A 24,681-nucleotide genomic window follows, 5' to 3' on the forward strand; every position below is an offset into this window, starting at 1 on the left:
AGATATAATCTCTCCAGCGTGTCCTGGGTCTGCCCTGGGGCCTCCTCCCGGTGGGACATGCCCGGAAAACCTCACCCAGGAGGTGCCCAGGGGGCATCCTTGTCAGATGCCCAAACCACCTCAACTGGCTCCTTTCGATGTGGAAAGATTAATATATTTAAATCTGTGAGAGCCACAGGTGTTAGATTAAATACAGAAAACCTATCCGGTGTTCCAGGTTAACTGGTTGATTTGTTTACATATTCCATGCTCTGAGTTCCAGATGTTTGATCCTGGTCTTCTCTCTCTGTCTCTCTCTCTGTTAGTGTGTCATGCGGTTTGACAAGAGGTCTCCAGCTCATGCAAACATTATCTTCAGGCAACAATGAAATTATTATTATTTTTTTTTAAATCAAAAAATCTTCTGCTCTGTCTCCTACCTCTGTCTTTCTATAACATAAAAGACGAGCCAACGAGTTGACTGACTCAGGAAACACGCAAAAGTTACTTGGTGATGTAAAAATTTTTACGTGGGCAGCTGCTACTCTATATAACGTGATGTTATGGCAAAATTCTGCACAAAATCAGCAAATGTAGCTTGTTCGTCAGGGCAGAGCTGCAGCAGCTTGTGTTTTCCCTCAGACTGACTGATCTAATTTAAAAATGCCAAACGGAATTTAAAAGGAATGAATCTTGTCAAACCGCACGACACACTGACAGACAGAAGCCCATTCAGTAAAAATGACGAATCTGCGGATCCAACATCTGAAACACTGAGAGTGGAATATGTAAACGAATCTAACCAGTTAATATAAAAACCAGCTGGGACCACCTGGAACACCGGAACTATTACGAGGCTCCATGATCCGCAATTGCAGTTTAAAAGAAAGAAAGAAAGGAAAAAAGGTCCATTGGAGTAAACGGAGATGACGCGACTCTTCCATTTAACCGATCTGCTTTAGCCCAGATCCGCTGAAATGAGACCAGATCCCTGCGCCTCGACCATTCCATTTAACCGACCAGTTCCGCACGAATGAAACGGACTGCGCGATAGCACAGCTGATAATGCGTTTATTTTTCAGCCTAACCAACTGGAATATTGCGGGTTTATTGTGAAGAGATGGTTATAAAATTGTGGCGTGGTAAGGTCTTATAATGCTCATGCACGTCAAATACCAGAGAATATATATATATTTGTATGATTCGTCAGTCTACGGTGATAAAGCTTTTATTTTGTATTGGCAATCATTTTAAAAGTTGTTAAAGAAAAGGAAACTTTCAAAACAAAAGTATTGACATTTTGTTATATTTGTTACTCTTTAGACCAATGTTAATTTTTGAAGGTTTTATACACCGGTGTAATTTGTATGTCGTGGTTAATCAGTTGGTTTTTATTAAAACAAACAAACAAGAAAACTATTGCTGCAAGTTTATGGACATTTGCTTTTATTCTGAAAGGAAATACGACTGGAAGTCGATTTGTTTTTGTTGACGGACGACAAGATAGCGGTCCCAGATGAGGACAAAATAATTTAACCCCCAAAGAAACTAAAATACAAATATTCAGTACAGACGTCCTGGGACGGCTGGGGACAGGCTAACATGTTTCTTAATATTGTGAAGGAAATGCCCCGCTCCGTGACTTATGCTACTAAAACGGAAACTTCGTGCTCCATAGGGATAGCATGCTTCACAGATTAGCACCACCCTTACAGCGTCAGCAATCATACATTTGGTCCCCGTTAACCGCAGAACTGTACTCTTCGTAGGATACGAAAATGGCTGTTAAGTCCAGAAGATCGTGGACGACCGTGATCTTCGGAGTCTTTCTCGGATTCACAGCGTCCTCTTGGCTCATTTTACCTCAGGTTCTGGAAAGTAAAAGGAAAAGATCTGCCATGTGTTTGTACTACAGTGACTCCGCCGTTGCTATAGGTGCTGACATCCACGGGAAGTCCGTGTCAGTCAAAGATGTGGACAGTCCGCAGGAGAACAGGTTATTCAGTACGAAGAACAGCAGTGGACATTTAGGCAGAACCCAAAGCAAACCAAAGCGTTTCATTTATGTTGGCGTGATGACAGCCAAAAAATACCTGACGTCTCGAGCACAGGCTGCGTATGAGACATGGGCGGCTTCTATACCCGGGAAGGTGGAGTTCTTCTCGAGCGCTGGGTCTGGGACCGTCCACGCGCCTGCTCCCCTCCCTGTGGTTTCACTGGCAGGTGTTGATGATTCCTATCCACCACAGAAGAAATCATTCATGATGCTAAAGTACATCCATGACCATTACCTGGATAAATTCGAGTGGTTCATGCGGGCAGATGATGATGTTTATATAAGAGGTGCTTATTTTGGGAGTGAATTTGATGCCAGTGCAGTTTGTTTATTTGTCACAGTAAAATGTAACATGCTATGCATTATGCAATATTGTGTCACTTTAGTGAAAACAACATCTCTTTGAAATTACTGAGATAAATTAATGTAGTCTCATTTTAGGCAACCAAATCTACAAGCACAAGTTGCTAAGATGTTAATATTTTTCATCCAGCTACAAAGTGTAAAAAGAGTGTTTTAATAAAAAAACAGTGGGTTACATGCTTACATACTTTGAGTCTTTATCTTGAGAGATAAGTAAGATAAAGACTTAAGCATGCACACATACACATGTCTAGAATACATACATTTTACCATTTTTGATAACAGTTATTTCTTACAACTCACTTTCTGCTAGGTGGGAAGCTGGAATTGTTCTTGCGGTCACTCAACAGCAGTCAGCCCCATTACCTTGGCCAGACAGGGCTGGGCACAGCTGAAGAATTAGGACGACTGGCTCTAGAACCCGGAGAAAACTTTTGCATGGGAGGTCCTGGGATGATCTTTAGTAGAGAGGTGTTACGCAGGATGGTCCCTCACATCAGTACCTGTCTAAGGGAGATGTACACCACCCATGAGGATGTGGAAGTAGGGCGTTGTGTACGACGCTTTGGAGGCACACAGTGTGTATGGTCTTATGAGGTAAGACTTGAATCTGCGTGTGTGTATGTGTGAGAGATTGTGTTTCAGATCGTTAGCATGTGGCAGATCGAGAAAACTTCACATGGGGAGGCAAAGGACGGGCAGAGGTGTAGGCAGGGTGGCACACACTTCTTCAGTGGGGTATGTGAAAATCCCCTATATGTACATGGAGTCAACAAAATATCCACAAAAACACTTTAAAACTATTTGCTATATCATTCTTCTAAGAAAACAAAGACATTTTTTGAGTAGGTAGGTTTAGACTATTAGTTTTTACAAGTATTTTAAAGACATAAAAGTTGTGGCGGGCCTCTACAGCAGAGGGGCAGTGTGCCCCTCACACCCCCATGTAGATCCACCCCTGTTCTTAGCATATTGGATTATTTCTTTTTTGTCAGACTTCTAAAATCTGTGAGTGATCCTTCCAGTCAGTATTTTCCTATATATTCACAGATATCACAGATATTAATTGATATTTTCTTGGAGGTCACCCAACTGTACTGTCCCTCTGTGAAATGGTACCTTATCGTAGTGGAGTGGTTTGTGTGTCCCAGGGATACCAGGGGCTGTGTTGCCCTGGTAGGGTCTCCTATGGCAAATTAGTTCTGGTTGAGGGAACAGACAAAGAGCAATTCAAAAAACCCTATGTGCAGAGGATTGAGGGAACTGTTGATCCTGCCCGGGATAGGGTTGCTGGATCCCCGCACTAGAAATTGGGACCGAAGAGGGTGCCCGAGGGCCCGGCTTTAGTCCATGGAGCCCAGCTGGGCCCAGCCTGAAAAAGGGACATAGGCCCCCCTTCCGGAGGCCCGCTTCCCGCATGAGGCACCATAGGCGTCAGGTGCAATGAGTGCTGGGTGGCAGCCAGGACGGAGACCCTGGCAGACCAATCCCCAGATACCAAGGCCAGCAAGCAATTAGGACATGGAATGTATTTTGTTTCGTGAAAGAAAAATAATTGTCTTGTTGTTTAACAAATTTGAATTGCTAATGATATATATCATCCAGCTCTAATCAACAATGTTGTGTGTATTGATGCTTGGACATCCATGCTCTTATTACTTTTAAATTCTTTCCGTAGATGCAGCAACTGTTCTATGAAAACTATGAACACAACAAAAAAGGCTTCATTGAAGAACTTCACAGTCGCAAGATCCACAATGCCATTACGCTCCATCCCAACAAAAGTCCTGCCTACCAGTACCGGCTCCACAACTACATGCTCAGCTGTGAGATCTCAAGGCTCCGTTACCGCACGATCCTACTCCATCGTGAAGGCCTACATATGAGTTATCTTAGTGATACAGAAATACTGTGGGAGGACCAACAGCTGGGGTCTCCACCTTCCTACATGCGCTATGTGCCCAGTGAGAGAAATGATGTCACTGAGTGGGATTTCCTGACAGGCCAACATATTTATTCTGCCATTGAAAACAAGATGGCTAGGCAAAGCCTTGGAAAATTGCTTCGGACTGCCCTTGAAGACAATATTATACTAGAGGTCATGGAAATGATTAATGAAAATTCAAAGACACGTGGCCATGTAATTGACTTTAAAGAGATTCAGTATGGCTACTACAGGGTGGATCCAATACATGGTGCAGAATACGTCTTAGACTTGTTGCTTCTGTACAAAAAACACAAGGGACGTAAAATAACTCTGCCTGTGAGGCGGCATGCTTACCTTCAACAGTCCTTCAGCCGACCTTTCTTTAGTGAAGCTGAAGATCTAAATGTTTCAGAACTTATGGCTGCCATCAACTCTGAATCCCAATCCCTGTCATTCCTATCCAACTCTCTGAAGTTCTTGTCACCTTTCCAGTTCTATGAGTCAACAAGAGAAATGTGGGAGCAAAGCCAGAAAAAGATCAGCATTCTTGTCCCACTGTCTGGTCGCTATGGCACTTTTATTCGGTTTATGGAGAACTTTGAGAAAGTGTGTTTGATACCTAAACAAAATGTTCAGCTCTGCATCATTTTGGTGGACAATGTAAACAATAAGAATATAAAAAAGCATATTCATTTAATAATGGACTATAAGAGAAAGTATCCTAAAGCTGATATGTCTGTAATCCCCATGACAGGAAATTTTTCACGAGGGCTGGCTCTAGAGCTGGGTTCGTCACAGCTTGATAATGACACTTTACTGTTCCTCTGTGATGTTGATCTAATCTTTAGTGGTGATGCTCTGCAGCGCTGCAGAGATAATGCTATTCAAGGGAGACAGGTCTATTTTCCTGTTATCTTTAGCCAATACAGCCCTAAGATTGTGTACGGTGAAAAAGCCCCAAGTGAAAACAACTTTGTGCTCACCAAGAAAAGTGGCTTTTGGCGTGATTATGGCTTTGGAACCACCTGTGTTTTTAAGAGCGATTTACTAAAAGCTGGAGGTTTTGATACATCCATCCTAGGCTGGGGGTTGGAAGATGTAGACTTCTACACCAAGGTTATTAATTCTGGTTTAAAGGTTTTACGCAGTCAAGAACCAGGAATTGTCCACATTTATCATCCTATCAATTGCAATTCAAGCCTTGAACAGAAGCAATATAAAATGTGTCTTGGGTCAAGAGCAAGTGCATTTGCATCAGCTGTGCAGTTAGCAGAGATGTGGCTTGAGAAACACATAGAGGTAGGCTATAACAGAACTTCATCCTGACACTTCAACCTTCCAGGACTCCTCTACTTTCTGTTCTGCTTAAACGCAGATAGCTATGCACTGTGGTGCCCAAGGCAGTCATGTCTCTAAAACTGAGTGTACTCTAACCAATGAAATGGTACTAGACACAGCTTGACCAGCAGGAGATAGACCAATGTTGAAGACACCAAAAGGAGATAGAACAGATCTGCACCCAATTTAGTGCAGAAGCAAGGCCAACTATCTGCTTCTTTACTTTCTTCCAAACCAGCTGGAAAATTGGAAAAAATGAGAAAAAGAAATATTTGTTATATGTAATAGCTAAATGTAGCTGATTGTTATTTGTACAGTTATGCATCACTCTCTACAAGTCTCCTTTTTATACCGGTATAAATTAACTACTTGCTTATCTGGGTAAGTTGAGGAATTAATTAAATGACCCAAAGAACAAGTTGCATTATTCAAAATACTTGGCAATTAAAAAGTACTATCAGAAAATGAAATCAACAGAAATTATTGATATGGTAAGTGAGATTTGTAAATGCTGGAAGTTATTCATAGAGTGATGTTTTACTTTGCTACAAGTTTGAGTCTGTAGCATAATTGTCGCCTACAACAATTATGTTGCCTACAACTCAGTGAGTCAGTGAATTAGATAATTTGTTGTTTCTCTCCATAAGTTCTCATTGAGCAGCATGGTGTGCTACGCTAAACAATCTGTATGTATGTTTAGGTGAGGGATTTGGTACTGCTGTATTGATCTAAACTAATCTACCTTAATCTCCCACTGCAGTTTAGAAATAGGCTCGTGCAGAAGCTGAAGCTGAGCCCGTGTAGTTACTGTCTGTCCACATTTCTTGTATGCTTCTGACTTAGAAATAAGTCCTGCTCAGCTGTCTTATTTCCAGTCTCAAGTCTAAATATAATGTTGCTTTCATTAATTGTAGAGTATCATAATTCAGCAGCTTCACTGCCATCATTTTACTCAATCAAAACCTAGGAAGATGCACTAAGACAGAACCTCATTCTCAGTTACCCAGGATGCATACAATAAATGTAGGCACAGCTTAAATCAAATACCAATGAAAAATGATATTATAGCTTTATAAATTAAAAATTATTGTAAACACTAGAAGGACCCGAGACACTCAGCGTTGCACGTTGTGTGCGTTTATGTACAACTGTGCCTTTCACTTTGCTGCCCCAGCAGCTTCCCAGTTGTTGCCACCTCCAAGTCCCAGTATCACTGAAATAGGGAGAGAGTGATTAACGAATTGATCTCAGCTGGCCTGCCAGCCTCCCTGGCACTACCCCCTGAACCTCCTTCACACTTATATTTTTACATTATAAATAAATAAAATAATAATTTCTGTGATTAAACCAAAGGTAAAGTGACACGCTGCATCTAAAGGCTTGAAAGTGGAATGCACTACCTACCAATAAATAAAATACTCAGTTAAAGGCAGGATAACCACTTTCACAATACTTTCTTATTCATGTACAAAAGAAGATTTTTTTTCTGCAAAACAAATCAAAAACATCTTACAATTTCAGACACAGCATTTATAAGCTTAGATAATTATGTGTTATAATGCACTTTAAGTTTTCCATGCAGCCAGATGGTGAGGTATTGTTTTATTAATATGAAGAATTACAGTACTATGCTAACCAAACAGTTTTTGCATTTCAAAACAGACATTTTAACTTTTGTACAGTTTAAGATCAATTTCAGCATAAAGTTTATAGCTCTCTGTAACTCTAGAGCTGATATAAGCAGTAGTATTTATTATAAAAATGAGATTTGATTGTAAAATATAAGCAAATGTCTAAATCTTGTTTTAGACTGAAGTCCTGTTTCTGAATTAAATATAGGCTTTCTCCCCTGACTGATTAAGCAATGATTGGATGACCTTTAAAATCATTTAGACATTTGAGGTAAATCTAGTACAGGGTTGGTTGAAAATTCAATTTTTAATTATTTCACATTGATTTAATGATGTTCATATGGAAATGCAAAGTTTGAATGCTGTTCATTTAGCTGGCTCTGAAAAATCTTTATTGTTTTATTGACCATTTTTATTGTAATTATCCTTAGTGTAAATGATTGACTTTTAATTCTTAATAGAATATGTGTGATTATCCTTTATTGATTCTATTTTTATTTTTGTTGTTGTTAAATGTGACTACAGAAGTCATTAGGACAGACTCTAGAAAAGCTAAAATTAAACACAAATGAAAAACAAATCAACTTTTCAGTTTTCAAGACAGTGATCTGGAACCAACTGAAATTTGAGTGTCATTCTATTTCCTTCCTTTGCCCACTACATCAGTTAGTTTAACTTGCTAGTTTTTGCACGGTCTCAAAAGAGTGCCCCAAAAGGCTCTGCCTGCACTGGTGGCAAAACAAAGCTCTCCACCAGATGTCACAGCTCCACACAGTTGGTTTTTGAAGTTGGTGAGTTCTTGGCCAAGCCTTTTGATTGGTTGACTGATTATGCAGCACTTTCTAGTATAAATATTTTGAGGCACCCCTGTTCCTGTCAGTTCAGGCAGACCTCTAGCACCTGTAATAAAGCTATTTTTTGCTGGCGTCTTTCACGCATGGGATGTTCTTCTGATGGTGCATTCTGATAATGCTGCAGTTTCTCTTTGTATGTTTTCTTTGTATTTTGCCACAGAAAATTGTTGGGCTAAATGAAGGACGCTTTGTTAGCCATGAGCCATTTTGCATGAATTTGTATCTACAATCAATCACAGAGATAATATTGTGTGTCATTACTGCGTCTGGACTAAAACAAATGTGACCCAAGTTTCTGACCCAAATTTAGTTTGTTGGAATGTTTTTGTTTTTCAAATCCTGTGCCAAAGCACTGCTTGTAGAAACCAGCATTTACTAAATTTTACTTTTGTTCTTTGATCATTTGTTTCAGTACAGTCAGTCAGTTTCGAGTATTAAATTCATTAATCACACTAATGCTTTATGTAGTTATTCATTTTAATTAAATTTAATCATTCAATCACCTTTTTGATATTAGTTTTCAGTGTTCAGCTATATTTGTCATAAGCAAGTTAGCACAGGGTCAACATTGCAATGAAATGTGTTAGAGGAGCAGAAGACAAGTCTCTCAGCAGCATAGTACAATATAGCACTGCAAGTTAAAATTATAATGCAACATAACACTAAAATTACAGTTCCAAGAAATAAAAGAAAATAGAAATGTATTGATGGACCACCTTACCTCAATATTCATGTATTGAGGTGGGGTCGGACAACGTGATTGCACATGAGATAAAGTGGCAAGAGTGAGCAGCAGTGCAAATTTTTAGAGCAGTACAAGATTTAAAGTGGCATTTAGTACAGTATTGCATAGAGTAAGAGTTTTTATTATTTCTTTTTATTATAATAAAAAGCTGTGCAATTATACTTGGGCGGTTTAATTATTTTATTTTATTTGTATTTTTATTTTAAGAAATAGAAAAATAAAGTAATTATCGTGAGATCAGGACAGTAGCAGTGGTGGGTGACGTAATAGGGGTGTGGCATGATTGCGAGTGACGTTTTAGGAAGTCAAACATGGCGACCGGACAGCAATGGGTGTTGGTGGAAATGGTCCAGGCGTTTTATGAGGTAAGTGTTTCTTTTCCTCAGTTGTTGGGCCGAATTATTCCCTGACGTTTACTCGATTTTGCTTATGCTTGGCTATACGTTGGTGCTGTTAAATTTGTCCCAGGTTGTTAACTGTAAAGTTCTCGGTTACGACCCGATGAAAGGCTCAGCCCGTAGCTGTTCAGCGAAGAGGTAACTCATCAAGGAAGTATGTAGTAGCTAGCTACTACTTACACATTAGGTGAGCTACAGCGCTGGAGTTAAGTTTCTAAATGCACATAGTGCGATAGAGCTGCTACGATAAGAGCTTCAAACTATGCTGATGATGTTAGGCTAACTGTTGTAGCTTTTTAACGTCTTGATGCCTGCTCAATCATCCAGGTAAGTAAATCTCCAAAAGTTGATTCTGTTCACAAAACGCTACGTCCAGATGAACAGAATCAACTTTTGGAGGTGTTGTAGCTTTTGTTTATCAGTGCTATGATTGGCTGTTTTATTATTATTAATATTATTATTGTTGTTATTATTTCCTTCACATGTTTTTGGTTAGTGATCGGGGAAACTTATCAGAGTGATCGGCTAGTTGTGTGTGTACAGGGCGTCTCTTCCGTCATTTCGTAGGGCACTGTCATGATGGAATGAAGTAGGAGCATACTTTATCTTTGAGATCTCTTCAACTATTCACAAGTGTCCATGTTACATTTTTTAAGCAATGACAAGTAGAACAGTGGTTAGTGCTATCACTTCAGAGGAAGGCTCTGGATTTGAATAAGAGAGCCAGCTGTGGCCTTTCTGCAGAAGTTTGCATGGTCCTGTGGGGTGGCTGTAGTTCAGGAGGTAGAGCAGGTCACTTACTAATCAGAAAGTTGCCCCAGTCTGCATGCCAAGTATCCTTGGGCAAATATTAACCCCAAGTTACTTTGAGTGTGTGAATGCTTATAGATAGAAAGAACTTAAAGCATAAAAGAAAGTGCTTGTGTGAATGGGTGAGTGTGGCATGTTGTATAAAGCACTTTGAGTGCTCAGAGAGAGTAGAAAAGCACTATATAAGAATCAGTCCATTCATGCAAGCTACATTAATTGTTGATTTTAAATTGGCTGTATTTGTGAATTGTTGCCTCTTTCTTTCTTTATGTCAGTTAGGCTCTAGATTCCCAATCTAGGCAGTTAGAAAAATGTTGACTTGTCTTGGACATGCAAGTATCCTCATCCTCAGTTTGTCACATCTTCATATCTTTAATTTTCTGTTATGATGGTGTATGAGGTTAATAAAGAATGTTAATAATAATTCAGTGTCCAACATAAGACATTAATTTTGGACATAGGACATTTCGACTGTCAACTGACTCCCCCCTGCTTGCTGCAGTTATCACTGCGATAGAAAGTGGGACGGCTGCCATCAGCCTTCAACAGGCTGCCTAATTTAAACGTGTCAGACTAAGTTAACAGTTCATCTGCATATTTTAATATAATTTCTGCAGCTTTACTGTAGCTTCTCGCTGTATAAAGCAAACAGTGGTGGATGGAGAAGCTACAAATTTCACTTTTCTTCATGTCAGAGTTTGTTGATCAGGTGCTTTCATTAAGGACCACTACCCTTTCCCAGTAAAGGTTTCAATGGCAATTACAGGAGCAGCACTGCTGTTTTGAACACTAGAAAAATGTTTTCTTTCACTCTTCCTGACTTTATCACTGTTGCTGTTGTGTTATAAGTCTTTTTGTTGAAAAATTGGGGGCTGCGTAGGCTTAATGTCTTCATACTACTTATTCACATGCTTGTTCTTAGATATGTTCCTATTGCAAGTCTATTTTTAGTCACAAACATGGGTGAAAAGCTCACGTTTACATGGTAACAACTGCACACTACAGTGCCATGTATTAAACGAAGCATCGGAGCAAAACATTTGTGTTGAGGATTTTTTATAATTGAGTTATTTTATTTGTTGAAGCCCTAGTAAAAATGCAACAGTATGCTTTGGACCTCACTGTTGTTTTAGCTGATTGTGTTCCTCTTAATTTTTGTAACCTTGCACATAGTGGTGCATCCAGCATGATTGGGTTGAAGACATGAGTGTTCAGCAGTGCTGAACTTGTTTTTACTGCCATTTCAGTTATCTTCCTCTTCTTCCTCATCCTCCTGGTCAGCATCGTACTCTGTTACACTTACCCCTTACATGTCCTCTTTTACTACATCAAAAAGTATTGGGCCAACTACATTTATAAGAGGTGCTTGGCCGTGGAAATACATGCCATGAAGTTCCTGATGCGCAGTCCATGTGCTAAGAGGAGGTTTGGAATGCTCAACTTTTACAAGTGGTGTGCCTTAGCACTTAGCACTACCGCTCTAGAACTTTACATGGTCTGCAGCGTCGCAGCTAAATTTCTTTGGTTTATAAACATTACTACTCTGCACTAATACCGATTACAATTAGTTATGGAATATCTCAGAGGCAAGAAATTTCACAAACTTAATTGCTACATCATATTACAGTACCATGCTCAAATTCAGTAATCTCGTTAGAGCAACCCATTCTTTTGTAAATGTTTGAAAAGGCCCATTTCTTGGCTAGGTACTTGCTTTTTGTACACTTGTGGCAATGCGACTGAAAACAGGAATTCAAAGATTTAGAGGTGGGATTTTATACAGCTATCCGATGGATGTATTAAGTTCTCTACAGCTTAGTTGTTTATGTTGCATTTAAATTTCATTCAGGCATTTGCAATGTTTCTGAAATGTTTCCACTTATTTTAATTCTTTCCTATGTAAAAATGCATTTTTTTGGAGCATGTTTCAAAAACAAGTATTTTTTTTCCCCTCAGGCTCCTGCTTACCACCTTATTTTGGAGGGAATCCTCATACTGTGGATAATCAGGCTTCTATTCTCTAAGACCTACAAACTTCATGAGACGTATAAACTGACAGAGAAGGTAAACCGTGCTGTGAAAATCAAACAGTATTATTTTTTGTTACCAAACTCTTCTCACATGATTCTACGTTACAGGAAAAGGAGGAACTGATTGAGGAATGGCAGCCAGAGGCGCTAGTTCCTCCTGTTTCCAAAGACTATCCCACCGTCAACTATGATGTTGTCACAGGGTAAACACTCTGTTACCTCACTGCTTTATTTACAGGTTTTAAGTATTCACTAAATCTAAATGTCTATAAGAGTCAGATGACGAAAGAAATATTAGCCCCCCTGTGAAAATAATATTATTAGTTTTTTTTCCTCTGAACCAGGATTAGCATGACTTTTCCAAATATACTAGTTTTAGTTTGCATGCTTACATTAATTTGCCAACAGAATTATCCCACCCAAAATGCTAATAGTTAATTTTGTTTCTTTTTAGCTGGATGACAGCCTAGTGACCGTTTCATTTGTTTTCAAGCAGTCCTGCATTTATCTACTAAGCAATCACATCCCATTGTTTTTGGCAGATCTCTCAAACTCTTTTATGGTCTTCTGGAAAAGACCTTAGTCATCTGACCAAAGGATGTACTTCCAGTGTGATTAACCTTTCTCCAGGTTATCTTTAGCATGTGTCAGTCTAGCTTGAAGATGTTTCTTCTGCAGAAGCAGGGGTTTTCTTGATCTGCAGTCCATTTATGTTCAGGGTTCAAGTGATTGCCTTTTTTAAGACTACAATTCTTGACTTGGCTAAGTGATTCAGTAGTGTCTTGGCAGTTGCTCTGGGATCTTGAGAAACATCTCTCCCTAATTACTTTTAAAGATTTTTCATTGATACTCTTAAGGGAAAAAAACGTTCTTTAATATAATTATGGGTAATCTGCTAGGCAAGTCCACAAGCAGTTGGACAATGATAGTTTTTAACTTTTTGCCTTTCCACACATGGTGATCATAGGTGCTTTGAATATGCAGTCCAAAGCTTATGCAAGTGTAAGAGGCTAAAGTTAAGTTGCTAAACATACCCATCAGAAATGGTACAAGATTTTAACAGGGCTATATCAAAAAGACAATAAAAACAGGTAGGGAAGTAAGGAAAAATTGTAAGTAATAGGCAGTTGTATCAAGAGATGCCTAAGTTGAAAACCCCAAATAAATCTATCAGGTAGATATCCAAAAATTTTAAGTGGCCAAATCAGTTATTTAGCACATTCATACAAACAAGGAGTTAACTGGTCAAGCTCAGACAGACGAAAATGTCTAAAAGACCACAGAAGATGAAGAGCATCATTGGAGAAGTCTTTCCTTGGTTAAGAAAAAACATGACACTATCTATTCAAATAGTATACTCGATGTAGAGAGCATATCTTTGCCAAAGTCTATAATCAAAAGTCACTATAATGAATGAAGATTTAAAACAAAGTGTAAACCACTACTTACGCGTGAGAACAGGAAGCCCGGGTTAGTCTTTGCTATATAATATCTAAAACTGCTGTGTGACTGCTGATAGTAGCAGGATAATACGAAGCGTGTAGCATTTGAGATTCAGCTAAATGACCTTCACAAAAGCAGGCCAAAGGCTTATTCAGGCAAAAATTGAATACTTGTAAATGACTGAGTCACTTACTTGATCTCAAACTAAATGATAATGTTTTTCATATACTCGAGAAAAAGTAAAAGGAAAAAAAAAAATCAATCTGAACTTAAATTACATCTTGACAGCTTGGATGAAAATGAAAATATCAGATTTTTGTAAATATCTGATTTGTGCCTTGAGTATGTAAGATGATAAAATAAAGATTCAAATGCAAAATTTTTGTTACAGACCTCCCAGCCACAAAATCACAATCAATGGAAAAGACTGCATAAACTTTGCATCGTTCAACTTCTTGGGTCTCCTTGATAATGAGCGGGTTAAGGTCAGTATTTATTATTTAAAGACAACCTTGTAAATTCAGTACGATATGTTCTTCCTCTAATGTGCTAAATTATCCATTTACTGTTATAGCTAAATCTTTATCTAGGCAACATTTATGTTTTGAAGGGAAAATCCCTCATTTAAAACAGCCACACACACAGCTAGGTGTGCCCAGTGAATGACTTGCCCAGTGGGCAGTGCAGTTTTTATCAGAAGCAACTATTAAGTTGTATTATTGCTAGCAACAATAATTCTTTGAATTATGCACAACCACAGCCATTGGGGTGGCTGTACCTCAGGTGGTAGAGCAGGTCATCTACTGATCGGAAGGTTGGTGGTCCGATTCCTGGCTTTCCCTAGTCTGCATCCTTGGGCAAGATACTAACCCGATGCATCCATCGGAGTATGAATGTGTGTGAATGTTAGCTATAAAGCACTTAGGAAAAAAAAGTGCTTCTGCGAATAGGTGTGAATGGGTGAATGCACAAGTTGTGTAAAGTGCTTTGAGTGCTCAGATGAGTAGAAAAGCGCTATATAAGAACCAGTCCATTTACCATGACATTGACAGTATGCCTCAGACAATGAGTTTTATTAAAACTTGAATTTGTTCTAATTTTAGAATTATAAGCTAATTTTTCATTACAGCAAAAGGCTTTGGCATCACTGAAGAAATATGGTGTGGGCACTTGTGGTCCAAGAGGCTTCTATGGGACCTTTGGTGAGTTCAGCTTTTCACCCCTCAGCTCAGTAAAAGGCTGATGGGGTACTTTTATCTTCTATTAACATTCCACCATTTGATGTTAAGCTACACTTGCAAGAAAAGTAATTAAACTCTTTGATAATCTAATTATTTCCTAAATATACCCTTAATTTATTATTTTCTTGGTTTGAATGAATATCTCGCTGACATAAAACGATGTGTTGTCAGAGAAATCAAACCCATTTATACAGAAATGTGGCTTACCTCAAGGGTTAACTATAGGACAACTTCTTTTCTGCAGTTATAGCTCAGCCTTAAATGACTGAGCGGCATGGCCACCTGCTTTTGTAAGGATTTTTAAATTGACAACTTGTCCGGAACTGTTTTTATCATCTAAGAAACATTTCAAAACTCAGACTACTGGTGTCAAAGGCAGAACTTGAGATGATTATTCATGCTTTTATCTCTTCTCGTTTGGATTATTGTAACGGTCTTTTTACGTGTCTCAACAAATCAGCTCTGGATCGCCTTCAGTCTGTACAGAATGCAGCGGCAAGACTTTTAACTGGTACAAACAAGAGGTCACACATTACTCCAGTTTTGGCTTCTCTTCATTGGTTGCCTGTAAATTTTAGGGTTCATTTTAAAATTTTAGTTGTAACTTTTAGAGCTCTGCACGGTGAAGCTCCCCAGTATATCTCTGACCTGCTGAAACCTCATGCTTCATCCCGAGCACTTAGGTCTTCAAGTCAGAGGTCACTGGTGGTCCCACGTACTAGGTTTAAAACACGTGGGGATCGGGCTTTTCAGGCACTGGCACCTAGGCTGTGGAACTCTCTGCCGTTGTCTTTACGCTGTCTAGACTCTACTGACTCCTTTAAAAAGCAGCTGAAGACATTTTTATACAAACGGGCTTTTAATTAATTTTAACTTGTATGTCTGATCTTATTGTAAAGCACTTTGTGATTTTTATCTGTGAAATGTGCTATATAAATAAATTTTACTTTACTTACTTACTTACTACACCATTTCTTAGAAGTCTTAGATTGGATTGACCTTAAAGTCAGAGGTCAGGTTTTCAGAAGATGTTGCAAACACGAAAACTGAAGATCGTTTTTAAATCTGTGACATATTGGTGTCAGACTATTTATTTGAGATTTTAACATTATATTTTTTTGAAACGACAAAGACCGAACTATTAGGATGGCTGCTGAGTAGCCTAATTACTACGGGGCATGACATTAGTTACGTTATGTTAGCTTAAGCATTTATATGTTAGCTGTTGATTTGCAATCGAAATTCCAGCCGTCTAGGGATAATACAAGGAGGATAATTTTGGAAAAAGACCTAATGACTCAATCATCAGATCATGCAACAAGTTAATTCAAATGAATTAGTGAAACCTCAGTAGTAAAGCAAATACCAATAGTCATACTCATTCTACCTTAGTATGGACATTTACTTTCCATCACCGCAGCAACTTCTTTCACACACCAAGAAACATTCACTGTTCAGAGCAAACCATAGTTTTAGAGTCACTCACGCAACTATATATCCAAGTATATCTTATTAAGTTCACTGGAGTTTGCAGTTTCTCCGATTTTCTCTTGGTATTATAATTTTGTCATTATCCTTAAGTCTTTCTGCCATGATAAATGGGATAGATAGCCCTATCACATTTTTTAATGAGCCTTGTTAAGGGATAAGCAAGTGAATGTATCTAATGCTAAGTGATGAACTGAGACTTTTCTCAGTCAAGCACAAATATTTAAAATCATACTGTTGTTTGGTGTCTTGACAGTCTTTCTTTCAAAGTGCTAGTTTTTCACCTCTGATTAAACCACATCCACTAAAAACTCAGAAATACTAAAGGGAATGGTAAGTGACATCTAAAAAATGTAACCAATTAGTAACTAATGTTATGTTTCCCTGCCCCCAGATGTTCACCTGGAGCTGGAAAGTCGTCTCTCCAAATTCATGAAAACTGAAGAGGCCATTCTTTATTCATATGGCTTTGCGACTATTGCTAGTGCAATACCTGCCTACTCCAAGAGGGGTGACATCATCTTTGTGTGAGTGTTGTTTCTTATAATATGTATACCAGTATTAAACCAATATAACACCGCTCACTCAATTAAACCAATCTTCAGTTAGCTTTATTTTTGTTTATTTTATGTGGCCTTTGTGAGGACAGAGATTTTAAGTTCTGGATTTAACAGGGACTCAAAAAGAAACTAAAATAGGAAACATGTCTAAGGTGTCTTTCTAGTCTATGTTAGTACCCTTACTGTGACATTGTGATTCAAGTGAAAGCTTTAAATAGAGGTGTTAGAGCAGTCTCCTACATACTAGTTTAATGTGAATATGGAAGAACACATCCTAGACAAGAAAACGCCCCTAAGATTCCTCAAAGTGTTACTGGAGGTCAGTGTAATACCATCCACAGAAACTAGTTACACGTAAACATGAGCCAGAGCTAGATGTAACTGATCCATCAATAAAAGAGTGTTTTTAGATGAAAAAATGAATAATTACCGCCAGGCCGAGGATGGGCTTTTTGAGGAACTAATATGATCAAACAAAATAATTTTAAAAAAAAGTCAAATCATTCAAATCATGGGCTGCTCAAAACTTTTGGATAACATTTTAGATGATAATAACTGGGTATCATCTGTACAGCAACAGAAATGTGTAAATTGTTTTTTAAATAAATTGCCTAAGAAAAGCATGTCTAACATAAAGTTTTCTGTGGAACTCCAAGACTAACTTCTGTATGTGAAGGACACTTCTTCTTTAAATGTACAAATTTTAATCTGTTAGACAACAGCACAGTGTTTTGCCTTTATAGCTAACAGTGTATTCTAGTCTCTGTAAACTGTTGTGCTCAATGTGGCACTGAGGTGTAACAGGACAAGCCGTTTTCAGGCCACTGCCAGAGGCCATAAGACGATTATTAAGCTTCACTAGGTTTTGGTCTGTGAAATTGATCTATATTTGACTAAGCTGGATTATGTAAGAGCTTTTTAAGTAATGGTTTAACCACATTAAAAGCCTGTAATATGTAACCTGTTATTAAAGATAAACTGATAATACTGAAAGGCAGTAATTACTGTTAAGAATTGTTTGAGGAGTCTTGTAGGGGTGGGGTTTCATAGACATGTTGATGGACTGGATGAAGTGATTGTCAGTCAGATTTTGTTTGCACAGACTGATTTACCTGCCCGCAAATGTGTAAGTCTGACTGACTCCAAGTGTGTGATATTTTGGTTCCATAGTTTAATGTTTTCTCTTTTATTTTCTGTTCAGAGATGAAGCAGCCTGTTTCGCTATACAAAAAGGTCTTCAGGCATCCCGCAGCTTAATCAAGTACTTCAAACACAATGACATGGAGGACCTGGAGAGGTTGCTTAAGGAGCAGGAGCTAGAGGACCTGAAGGTTAGGACCGTTTGAGAAACTCAAGTGTCACAAATGTGCTGTAATGGTGTTACAGGCGGTACAGGATGTTAAATGCTTCTACATTCTCTCTATTTTCATTGGGTTTTTAAAAAAATCTCCAAATAAGAATGTTTCTCTTGTAGAATCCTCGCAAAGCTCGAGTGACCCGGAAGTTCATTGTAGTGGAGGGGCTCTACATCAACACTGCAGATATCTGTCCTCTGCCTGAACTGGTAAATGGAAAACAATTTGGTTTCCAATTTAATTTTGTTTGTTTTGCAGAAAAAAGTTTAAAAACCCCACCAAAGCACAGGCAAATATTATGGCTTAACATCGTTCACCTTCTGTAGTTGAGCTGATGTCCGTCTACTACAGTAGACTAAATCATTCACCACTCGCTTGATTCTTGATTATACCAGATAGTGTACACATAGATACTTTTTGCCATTTATTGACTTTATGTTTTGTTTTTTATGTTTTTCTAACTTCCAGGTAAAACTCAAGTACAAATACAAGGTGCGGATCTTTCTTGAGGAGAGCATGTCATTTGGTGTTTTGGGAGACCATGGCCGAGGAGTCACAGAACACTTTGGGGTCAATGTGAGTAGTTTAGCTTGAAATGCAAAAATACTTAATACTGGCAGTAAACAGTTTAACAGCTGATTCAAAATGTGTTACTATCTTTCTCTCTTGGTAGCTTTACCATAGTCAAACTAGTCTAGGTCAGCTGATGCAATCAAATAAATAAAAGTGATTGAAATATAAATAAAATAGAAGGTTTCTTTGCAGACAATGGCTATGTAACGTCTGGAATCTATGGACATGATCAAATGCTGAATTTTATTTGTTGTAAAGCTTTGTAAGATTTAACATTATATTGAGCTTCTTGCACAAATGCACAATCCTTTCGGACTCATCTTTGTTAATGGCAATATCTGAATCTTTGGTTAGCAGACTAGTGATTTGCACTAACGAAAAAAAGAAAAGAAAGAAATGTGTGTCTCCTCATTTATGTGTACCTCTTCTTCGCCAGTATTCTTGACTTGGCTGTATGTTATGAAGGGGTTTTGCTTGCAAAGGGAAAAGTTACGCAGCCATCCATTTTAGCTGTCTTCTAGCACTTTGGCGTACCGTGGTGTACCAGTCGGTTACAGCCACGCTTAAAGTTTCTGAACTTTCTTTAGTAGGCCTGTAGATGTTTGTCTAGGTCTAATGATAGCCTGCTTCATTTAGATTAGTGAATCTAATGTGGGCCTTCTGCTCAACCATTTTCTGATTGGCATAGAAATGTTGTGGTCCAAGTATCTGGTGTGCGTGCGTGCGTGTGCGGTTGACAGAGCATTTTCGAAAAATGCTCTGTCAGCCTACTTTCAGGCAGTTTCCTCCCACATTGAAATCTGAGGCAATGTTTGAACACGAATGTCTCAAAAGCTATTAAAGATAAAAGTCTCAAACTTTCATTTTAGTGGTAAGAAAGGGGGAGTGAATCACGACAGATAGATCAATAGATGCATCAGTTGCTCAGAATTGACTTGTTAAAATATAACACAAACTTTAAATCCATCCTCTACAGTCTTGTATTTTGCAGAGGGACTAATAATAAACTTCACATTGCAAAAGACAGCTAGTGACAGTTTTGAATGGTGTATAGTTTTATTTCACAATGATGCAAAAATAAAACGTGTAGAATACTTAATAAAGTGAAATTTATAGTGACAAAAATGAAGGAAATCTGTTTTTATTTAACTTTTTAAAACAAATATGACAGTTTGTCATTAAATTGTACTTTGATTGCTTCATTTTAAATCTATCTTAGCAAAATAAAAAAACTGTTTCTTGCAGATAGATGACATTGACCTGATAAGTGCTAACATGGAAAATGCTCTGGCTTCCATCGGAGGTTTCTGCTGCGGCCGCTCCTTTGTCATCGACCACCAGGTACTGTAACAACCGTGTTGGGAGTCTGTCTTGTAATGCATCATCAGATAATCAGCCAGCATTTTTACATGTCATTGTCAATATTAGTGATTAATCCCATGCTTGACAAATCATTATATCTAGTATATATCTGTTGCTTTTTTGTAACGTTTCACTTATTTACAAGCCTAATTACATTTTACACTAAAGTACAATTTAAATAAAAACAGAATGCAATGATTTGCAAATCTCATTGACCCATATTTTAATCGATACAGAGTAGGGGTCTCAAACTCACGGCCCACATCACCCCTACTGTGTAGCAGCGCCACAAATGTCTGTGAACTGAGGAGACCAGTCGCTGTGACTTTGCGAAATGTTTTTAATTAGTGAAAAGTCTGGACTGCAAGAAGGCCAGTTAAGCACCAGAACTCTTCTATTATGAAGCTTTGCTGTCTTAATAGGTGAAGTAGAGATGCAGGCTTTTGAAGCAAGCACCGAGAACAGGATGGTGTCTCTCCTCTCATTCCATCTCAATTGGTCGAATTTTATGATAGAAAATATGAACATTTATAATGAGTGCATAATTATTATTGCATAATGCTCTGTACTTTTCCTGGATGGTATCTAAATTCTTTTAATATGAAACAAAAGTAAACTACTTTCATTGTGGATGTGTTCTCAAATCTTTTGGGAAATGTTTAAAGACACATTTAATAAGGTGCCAACAGTTTCTAGGCCTAACTGTAAACTCAGACATCAGTCATTACACCTAGCTGAGTGAAGTGAATCTGGGGAAACGTAAGCTGAAATTATACTGATATGGGCCAGAACTGCTGGTTTGTTATTCCATTAATCAATAGGTATTTTTAAGGTGATCAATTTTAGCGCGTTAATCATGAAGATATGATTTAGTAAAACTTTTTTTTAAATTTTTTTTAATGTATTTTGTAGCGTCTCTCAGGTCAAGGCTACTGTTTCTCTGCCTCTCTGCCTCCCATGCTGGCTGCTGCTGCTATCGAGGCTCTCAACATCATGGAGGAGGACCCAGGTACACAATCTGTTCTCATCCACTCCAGCTCCGGAAAAATACATTATCTCAGCTGATAACCTGTTCTTGGAGATTGAGCATTCCATTTCTACTTCTTACTCATTAGGAAGCATGTTTTATTAGAATTTTTGTAAAAAGAAAAATTTCTTCTGTTTTGCAGATGTTTTTCGAGTCCTCAGAGAAAAGTGCAAACATGTCTACAACGCTTTACAAGGGTATGTTTGTGTTTATGGTGATTTCTTTTTTTCCTTCTGTGGGTGGGGGGAGGTGTCCCTCCACATCAGTTTTCTGATTCAGCATCATTATTTGCATCCCCAGACACTACAGCCTTTCACACATAGAGGAAACACATAGGCTTACATTCAAATTATACTCTGGCTTTATCTTCCTTTACAGTGTCCATAATAAATTGTGTTTTGGTATATGTTTTATTTTCTATGTGAAACAGAACACCAGGTCTCAAGTTAGCTGGAGTTCCAGTGGCCCCAGCTCTTCACTTGGAGCTAGAGAGAAGTTCTGGCTCCAGGGAATCTGACATGAAGCAGCTCCGTTCAGTTGTCGATTATGTAAGTATAACAGTACCAGATGATTCCATCAGACGCACACTGAAACTGTTATTTAAAGTTTTTGGAGACCTCTGTGGGATTTCATATAAAACTTCAGACTGAGAGTGTCAAAGTCAAGATGAAATCCGGTAACACTTTATAACACGACCTGCGAATAAGGCGCAAGTACCCTGTACTTGTGTGCATTTTGCAGACAACAAGTCAGGTTGTTGCAGAAAACAATAAAACAATTTTCACTGTAAAACCTGCCACTAAGGCACAAATACACAAAAAACAATGAAACAATTCACTGTAACTACCTTCTTACACTTAATCCCCAATGGGGTTAAGTTTAAGGGGCGTCCCCATCAAAACGCAAAAGTATGGACATGTCATTGGCACATATTATTTTAGAAGACAGCAAGATAGTACCATAACTTCACAAATATAGTTTTGTTTTTTTAAAAGGCCAACAGTGATGCTGGTATGTGTTAGGCTTGTCTTGTTCACACTTGGTTACTTGGTTGTTTCTGCGACAGACTCTGGGCTTTCTGGTATCTTTTCATAATACACTTGTACCTGTGGACCACATGATCAGGGGTAGTCACTAAAAGAGGAAAGAAAAATTTAACAAATTCAATCTGTTTACTTATTTCGCATTTTTCAGTACTGCCATACCATGTTTATTATTATTATTATTATTATTATTATTATTATTATTATTATTTCACACTCTTCAATGGTTTTGTAGATTGCCAATAGCTTGACAGAAAGGCTGGTTTTATTGCTCCGCATAATATGAACCCAGGAAGCACTTGTGGGTGGCTGTGGCTCAGGTGGTAGAGCTGATCAGCTACTGATCGGAAGGTTGGTGGTTCGATACTAGGCTTCCCCAGTCTGCATGTCAAGTGTCCTTGGGCAAGCTACTAACCCCAAATTGTATGAATGTGTGTGAATGTAGAATAGTTTGCACTTGTGTTTAGAAGTGCTTGTATGAGTGGGTGTGAATGGGTGAATGAGGCATGTTGTATAGAGCGCTTTGAGTACTCCGGGAGAGTAGAAAAGCGCTATATAAGAATCAGTCCATTTACCATTTACTTGTGTGAATAGTATGGTATATGGTTAAGACTGGGACTACATTGTAATAGGATGCGACTACATAGTGCTTTCATCATTTGATCAGTAGTACACAGTGTTTTTAGTATCTGTATTGTCTTATGCCCAAAACATTCTTATAATTCACTTTCGAGTTCCCATCGATCACGTGATGGAATACTGTATAAAAATATGTTTAGTTTCTCATCGAGTTTCCATGATTTCTGTCTTAGTGTATGGAAAGACACGTGGCTCTGACCCTAGCTCGGTATCTGGAAAAAGAGGAGCGCTTTCTTCCACCTCCCAGGTAAAAGACCCTACATTTCTATGCACCTGGCACATTATGAGTTCTGTCATGGGGTTTAATGTTGTTTAGTACTTTAATACATTTGTATCTCAATGGTCCATAGCTTTTTTGGCGGTGGACCAGGTTTAGCGTGGGGTAGCCATCTGCCATGACCCGTTGGGGTTGTACGTGCTTTATTATTTGATGGGTTAAAGTTTCATTTGATGGTTATTTTGTTTGAAGCATTCAAACATTTGATTGAAATAATTTGCGTAAATAACATTACCTTTACACAGTCTCAGTGTGTCTCACTGCTCCACCTGTGTGTCTCCAGTATCAGAGTGGTGGTCACCATTGAACAAACAGAGGAAGACATCCAGAAGGCTGTGGCTTGTGTCAGAGAGGCAGCTTCAGCGCTCCTCATAAGTTAGCAGACATCACTGGAGCTTTAACAGAAGTCTACACCACTGGTTGGGTAAAACAACAGTTTGATCCGCAAGATGCGGACCGACTCGTGAGATCTCTACTAATGAATGAATGTTAATGATTAATTTTCTTCCTTATTAACATTGTGTTATATGTTCTACATGTTGAAAGTTAGTGTGGGCCTTTCTGCTCTGAATAAAAATGCCCCCCAAACACTATTAGAGAACATTTTCAGTTAGAACTAAAGTTGATTTCCACAAAACAAATGACTTGTTGCCTTTCTATTTAATGACCAAAAAAGCCTGTTGTACTTTTTGATTGATTTGTGTCTGCAGTCTACTCCTACTTGAACTGTTGAACTGTGCACAGTTGTTCCACTTTTGTAACAAATAAATACAGATTTTTACACCTTGGATCATTTTCAGGAGAATTGAGATGATTGCATTGTGTAGTTTATGATTATGCATAACAGATTTTGGAAAGCTCTTTGTTTTCAAAGAGAAATCTCGATGTTGCCTGGAGTCCAGCATATAACTGGATGTGACATGTGAAAATACTAGCTTTGAGTTTTCTCAAGGCCCAAACTGAGACAGAGAGGACATCCATAGAAGACTGGAGTAGAAACTGAGTTCTTATTGCTAATAACACTATTCAACAGTTTTTCAGAAAATAGCAACACTGAAGACGCAGTGTCCAACTACTAAAAGATTTTGATGTGCTGAATTGAAATATTTCAGATAAAACAACTGACTGGCTGTTGTTTCTACCTGTGAACATTTATTTTTAGATGTCTTCTCACATGTTTATGGTTTCTTTATACAATATTTCACCATTCTCAATTGTGCAACCATTTTAGTTCCATTTGGTTTTATTTATAAAGTGCCAAATCACAACAACATTTGCCTAAATGTGATTTATTATCCCTCGTTCAGAGTTTATCTGATCCAGCCCTAATTAATATGCTTTATTGAAAAGGAACATTTTAAGCCTAATATTAAAAATAGAGATAGTGTCTGCCTCCCAGATCCAAGCTGGGAGCTGGTTCCATAGAAGAGGGGTCTGAAAGCTGTATGCTCTGCTCTCATTCTACTTTTAAATACTCTAGGAACCACAAGTAAACCTGCAGTCTGAGAGCAAACTGCTTCGTTAGGGTGATATGGTACTATG

At 38.3% G+C, this 24,681-nt stretch overlaps 2 protein-coding genes across 3 annotated transcripts; both read left to right on the top strand.

Annotated features, from left to right (window-relative positions):
- Positions 1–729: 729 nt before the first annotated feature.
- Positions 730–8,600, top strand: LOC146384262 (chondroitin sulfate synthase 3-like). Of its 2 annotated transcripts, none has more exons than XM_084936186.1 (3): positions 730–2,202; positions 2,712–2,995; positions 4,077–8,600. In XM_084936186.1, exons 1-3 carry the CDS (start codon positions 1,758–1,760, stop codon positions 5,649–5,651), a joined length of 2,304 nt encoding a protein of 767 aa, XP_084792312.1. In that variant the 5' UTR covers positions 730–1,757; the 3' UTR covers positions 5,652–8,600. The 2 variants fall into 2 exon arrangements, with proteins under 2 accessions (XP_084792312.1, XP_084792311.1); XM_084936185.1 differs by having other exon boundaries at positions 731–2,322.
- Positions 8,601–9,142: 542 nt separating this feature from the next.
- sptlc1 (serine palmitoyltransferase, long chain base subunit 1) lies at positions 9,143–23,927 on the top strand. Its single transcript, XM_084936187.1, has 15 exons — positions 9,143–9,258; positions 12,058–12,165; positions 12,240–12,334; positions 13,966–14,059; positions 14,704–14,776; positions 16,698–16,830; positions 18,065–18,194; positions 18,338–18,427; positions 18,687–18,794; positions 20,037–20,132; positions 21,066–21,162; positions 21,323–21,377; positions 21,611–21,728; positions 23,036–23,109; positions 23,423–23,927. Exons 1-15 carry the CDS (start codon positions 9,205–9,207, stop codon positions 23,517–23,519), a joined length of 1,422 nt encoding a protein of 473 aa, XP_084792313.1. The 5' UTR covers positions 9,143–9,204; the 3' UTR covers positions 23,520–23,927.
- Positions 23,928–24,681: the final 754 nt, after the last annotated feature.

Source organism: Perissodus microlepis, chromosome 7 (assembly GCF_051167445.1).
Source record: "Perissodus microlepis isolate ML-2025 ecotype Zambia chromosome 7, ASM5116744v1, whole genome shotgun sequence".
NCBI classification, from domain to species: domain Eukaryota; kingdom Metazoa; phylum Chordata; class Actinopteri; order Cichliformes; family Cichlidae; genus Perissodus; species Perissodus microlepis.

Coding starts and splice junctions, on each gene's coding strand:
- LOC146384262 (XM_084936185.1), top strand. CDS start 1,758: ATGGCTGTTAAGTCCAGAAGATCGTGGACGACCGTGATCTTCGGAGTC. Junction 2,323..2,711: donor TGATGATGTTTATATAAGAG/GTGCTTATTTTG, acceptor ACTTTCTGCTAG/GTGGGAAGCTGGAATTGTTC. Junction 2,996..4,076: donor AGTGTGTATGGTCTTATGAG/GTAAGACTTGAA, acceptor TTCTTTCCGTAG/ATGCAGCAACTGTTCTATGA.
- sptlc1 (XM_084936187.1), top strand. CDS start 9,205: ATGGCGACCGGACAGCAATGGGTGTTGGTGGAAATGGTCCAGGCGTTT. Junction 9,259..12,057: donor TGGTCCAGGCGTTTTATGAG/GTAAGTGTTTCT, acceptor TTTTCCCCTCAG/GCTCCTGCTTACCACCTTAT. Junction 21,378..21,610: donor GTCTACAACGCTTTACAAGG/GTATGTTTGTGT, acceptor TATGTGAAACAG/AACACCAGGTCTCAAGTTAG.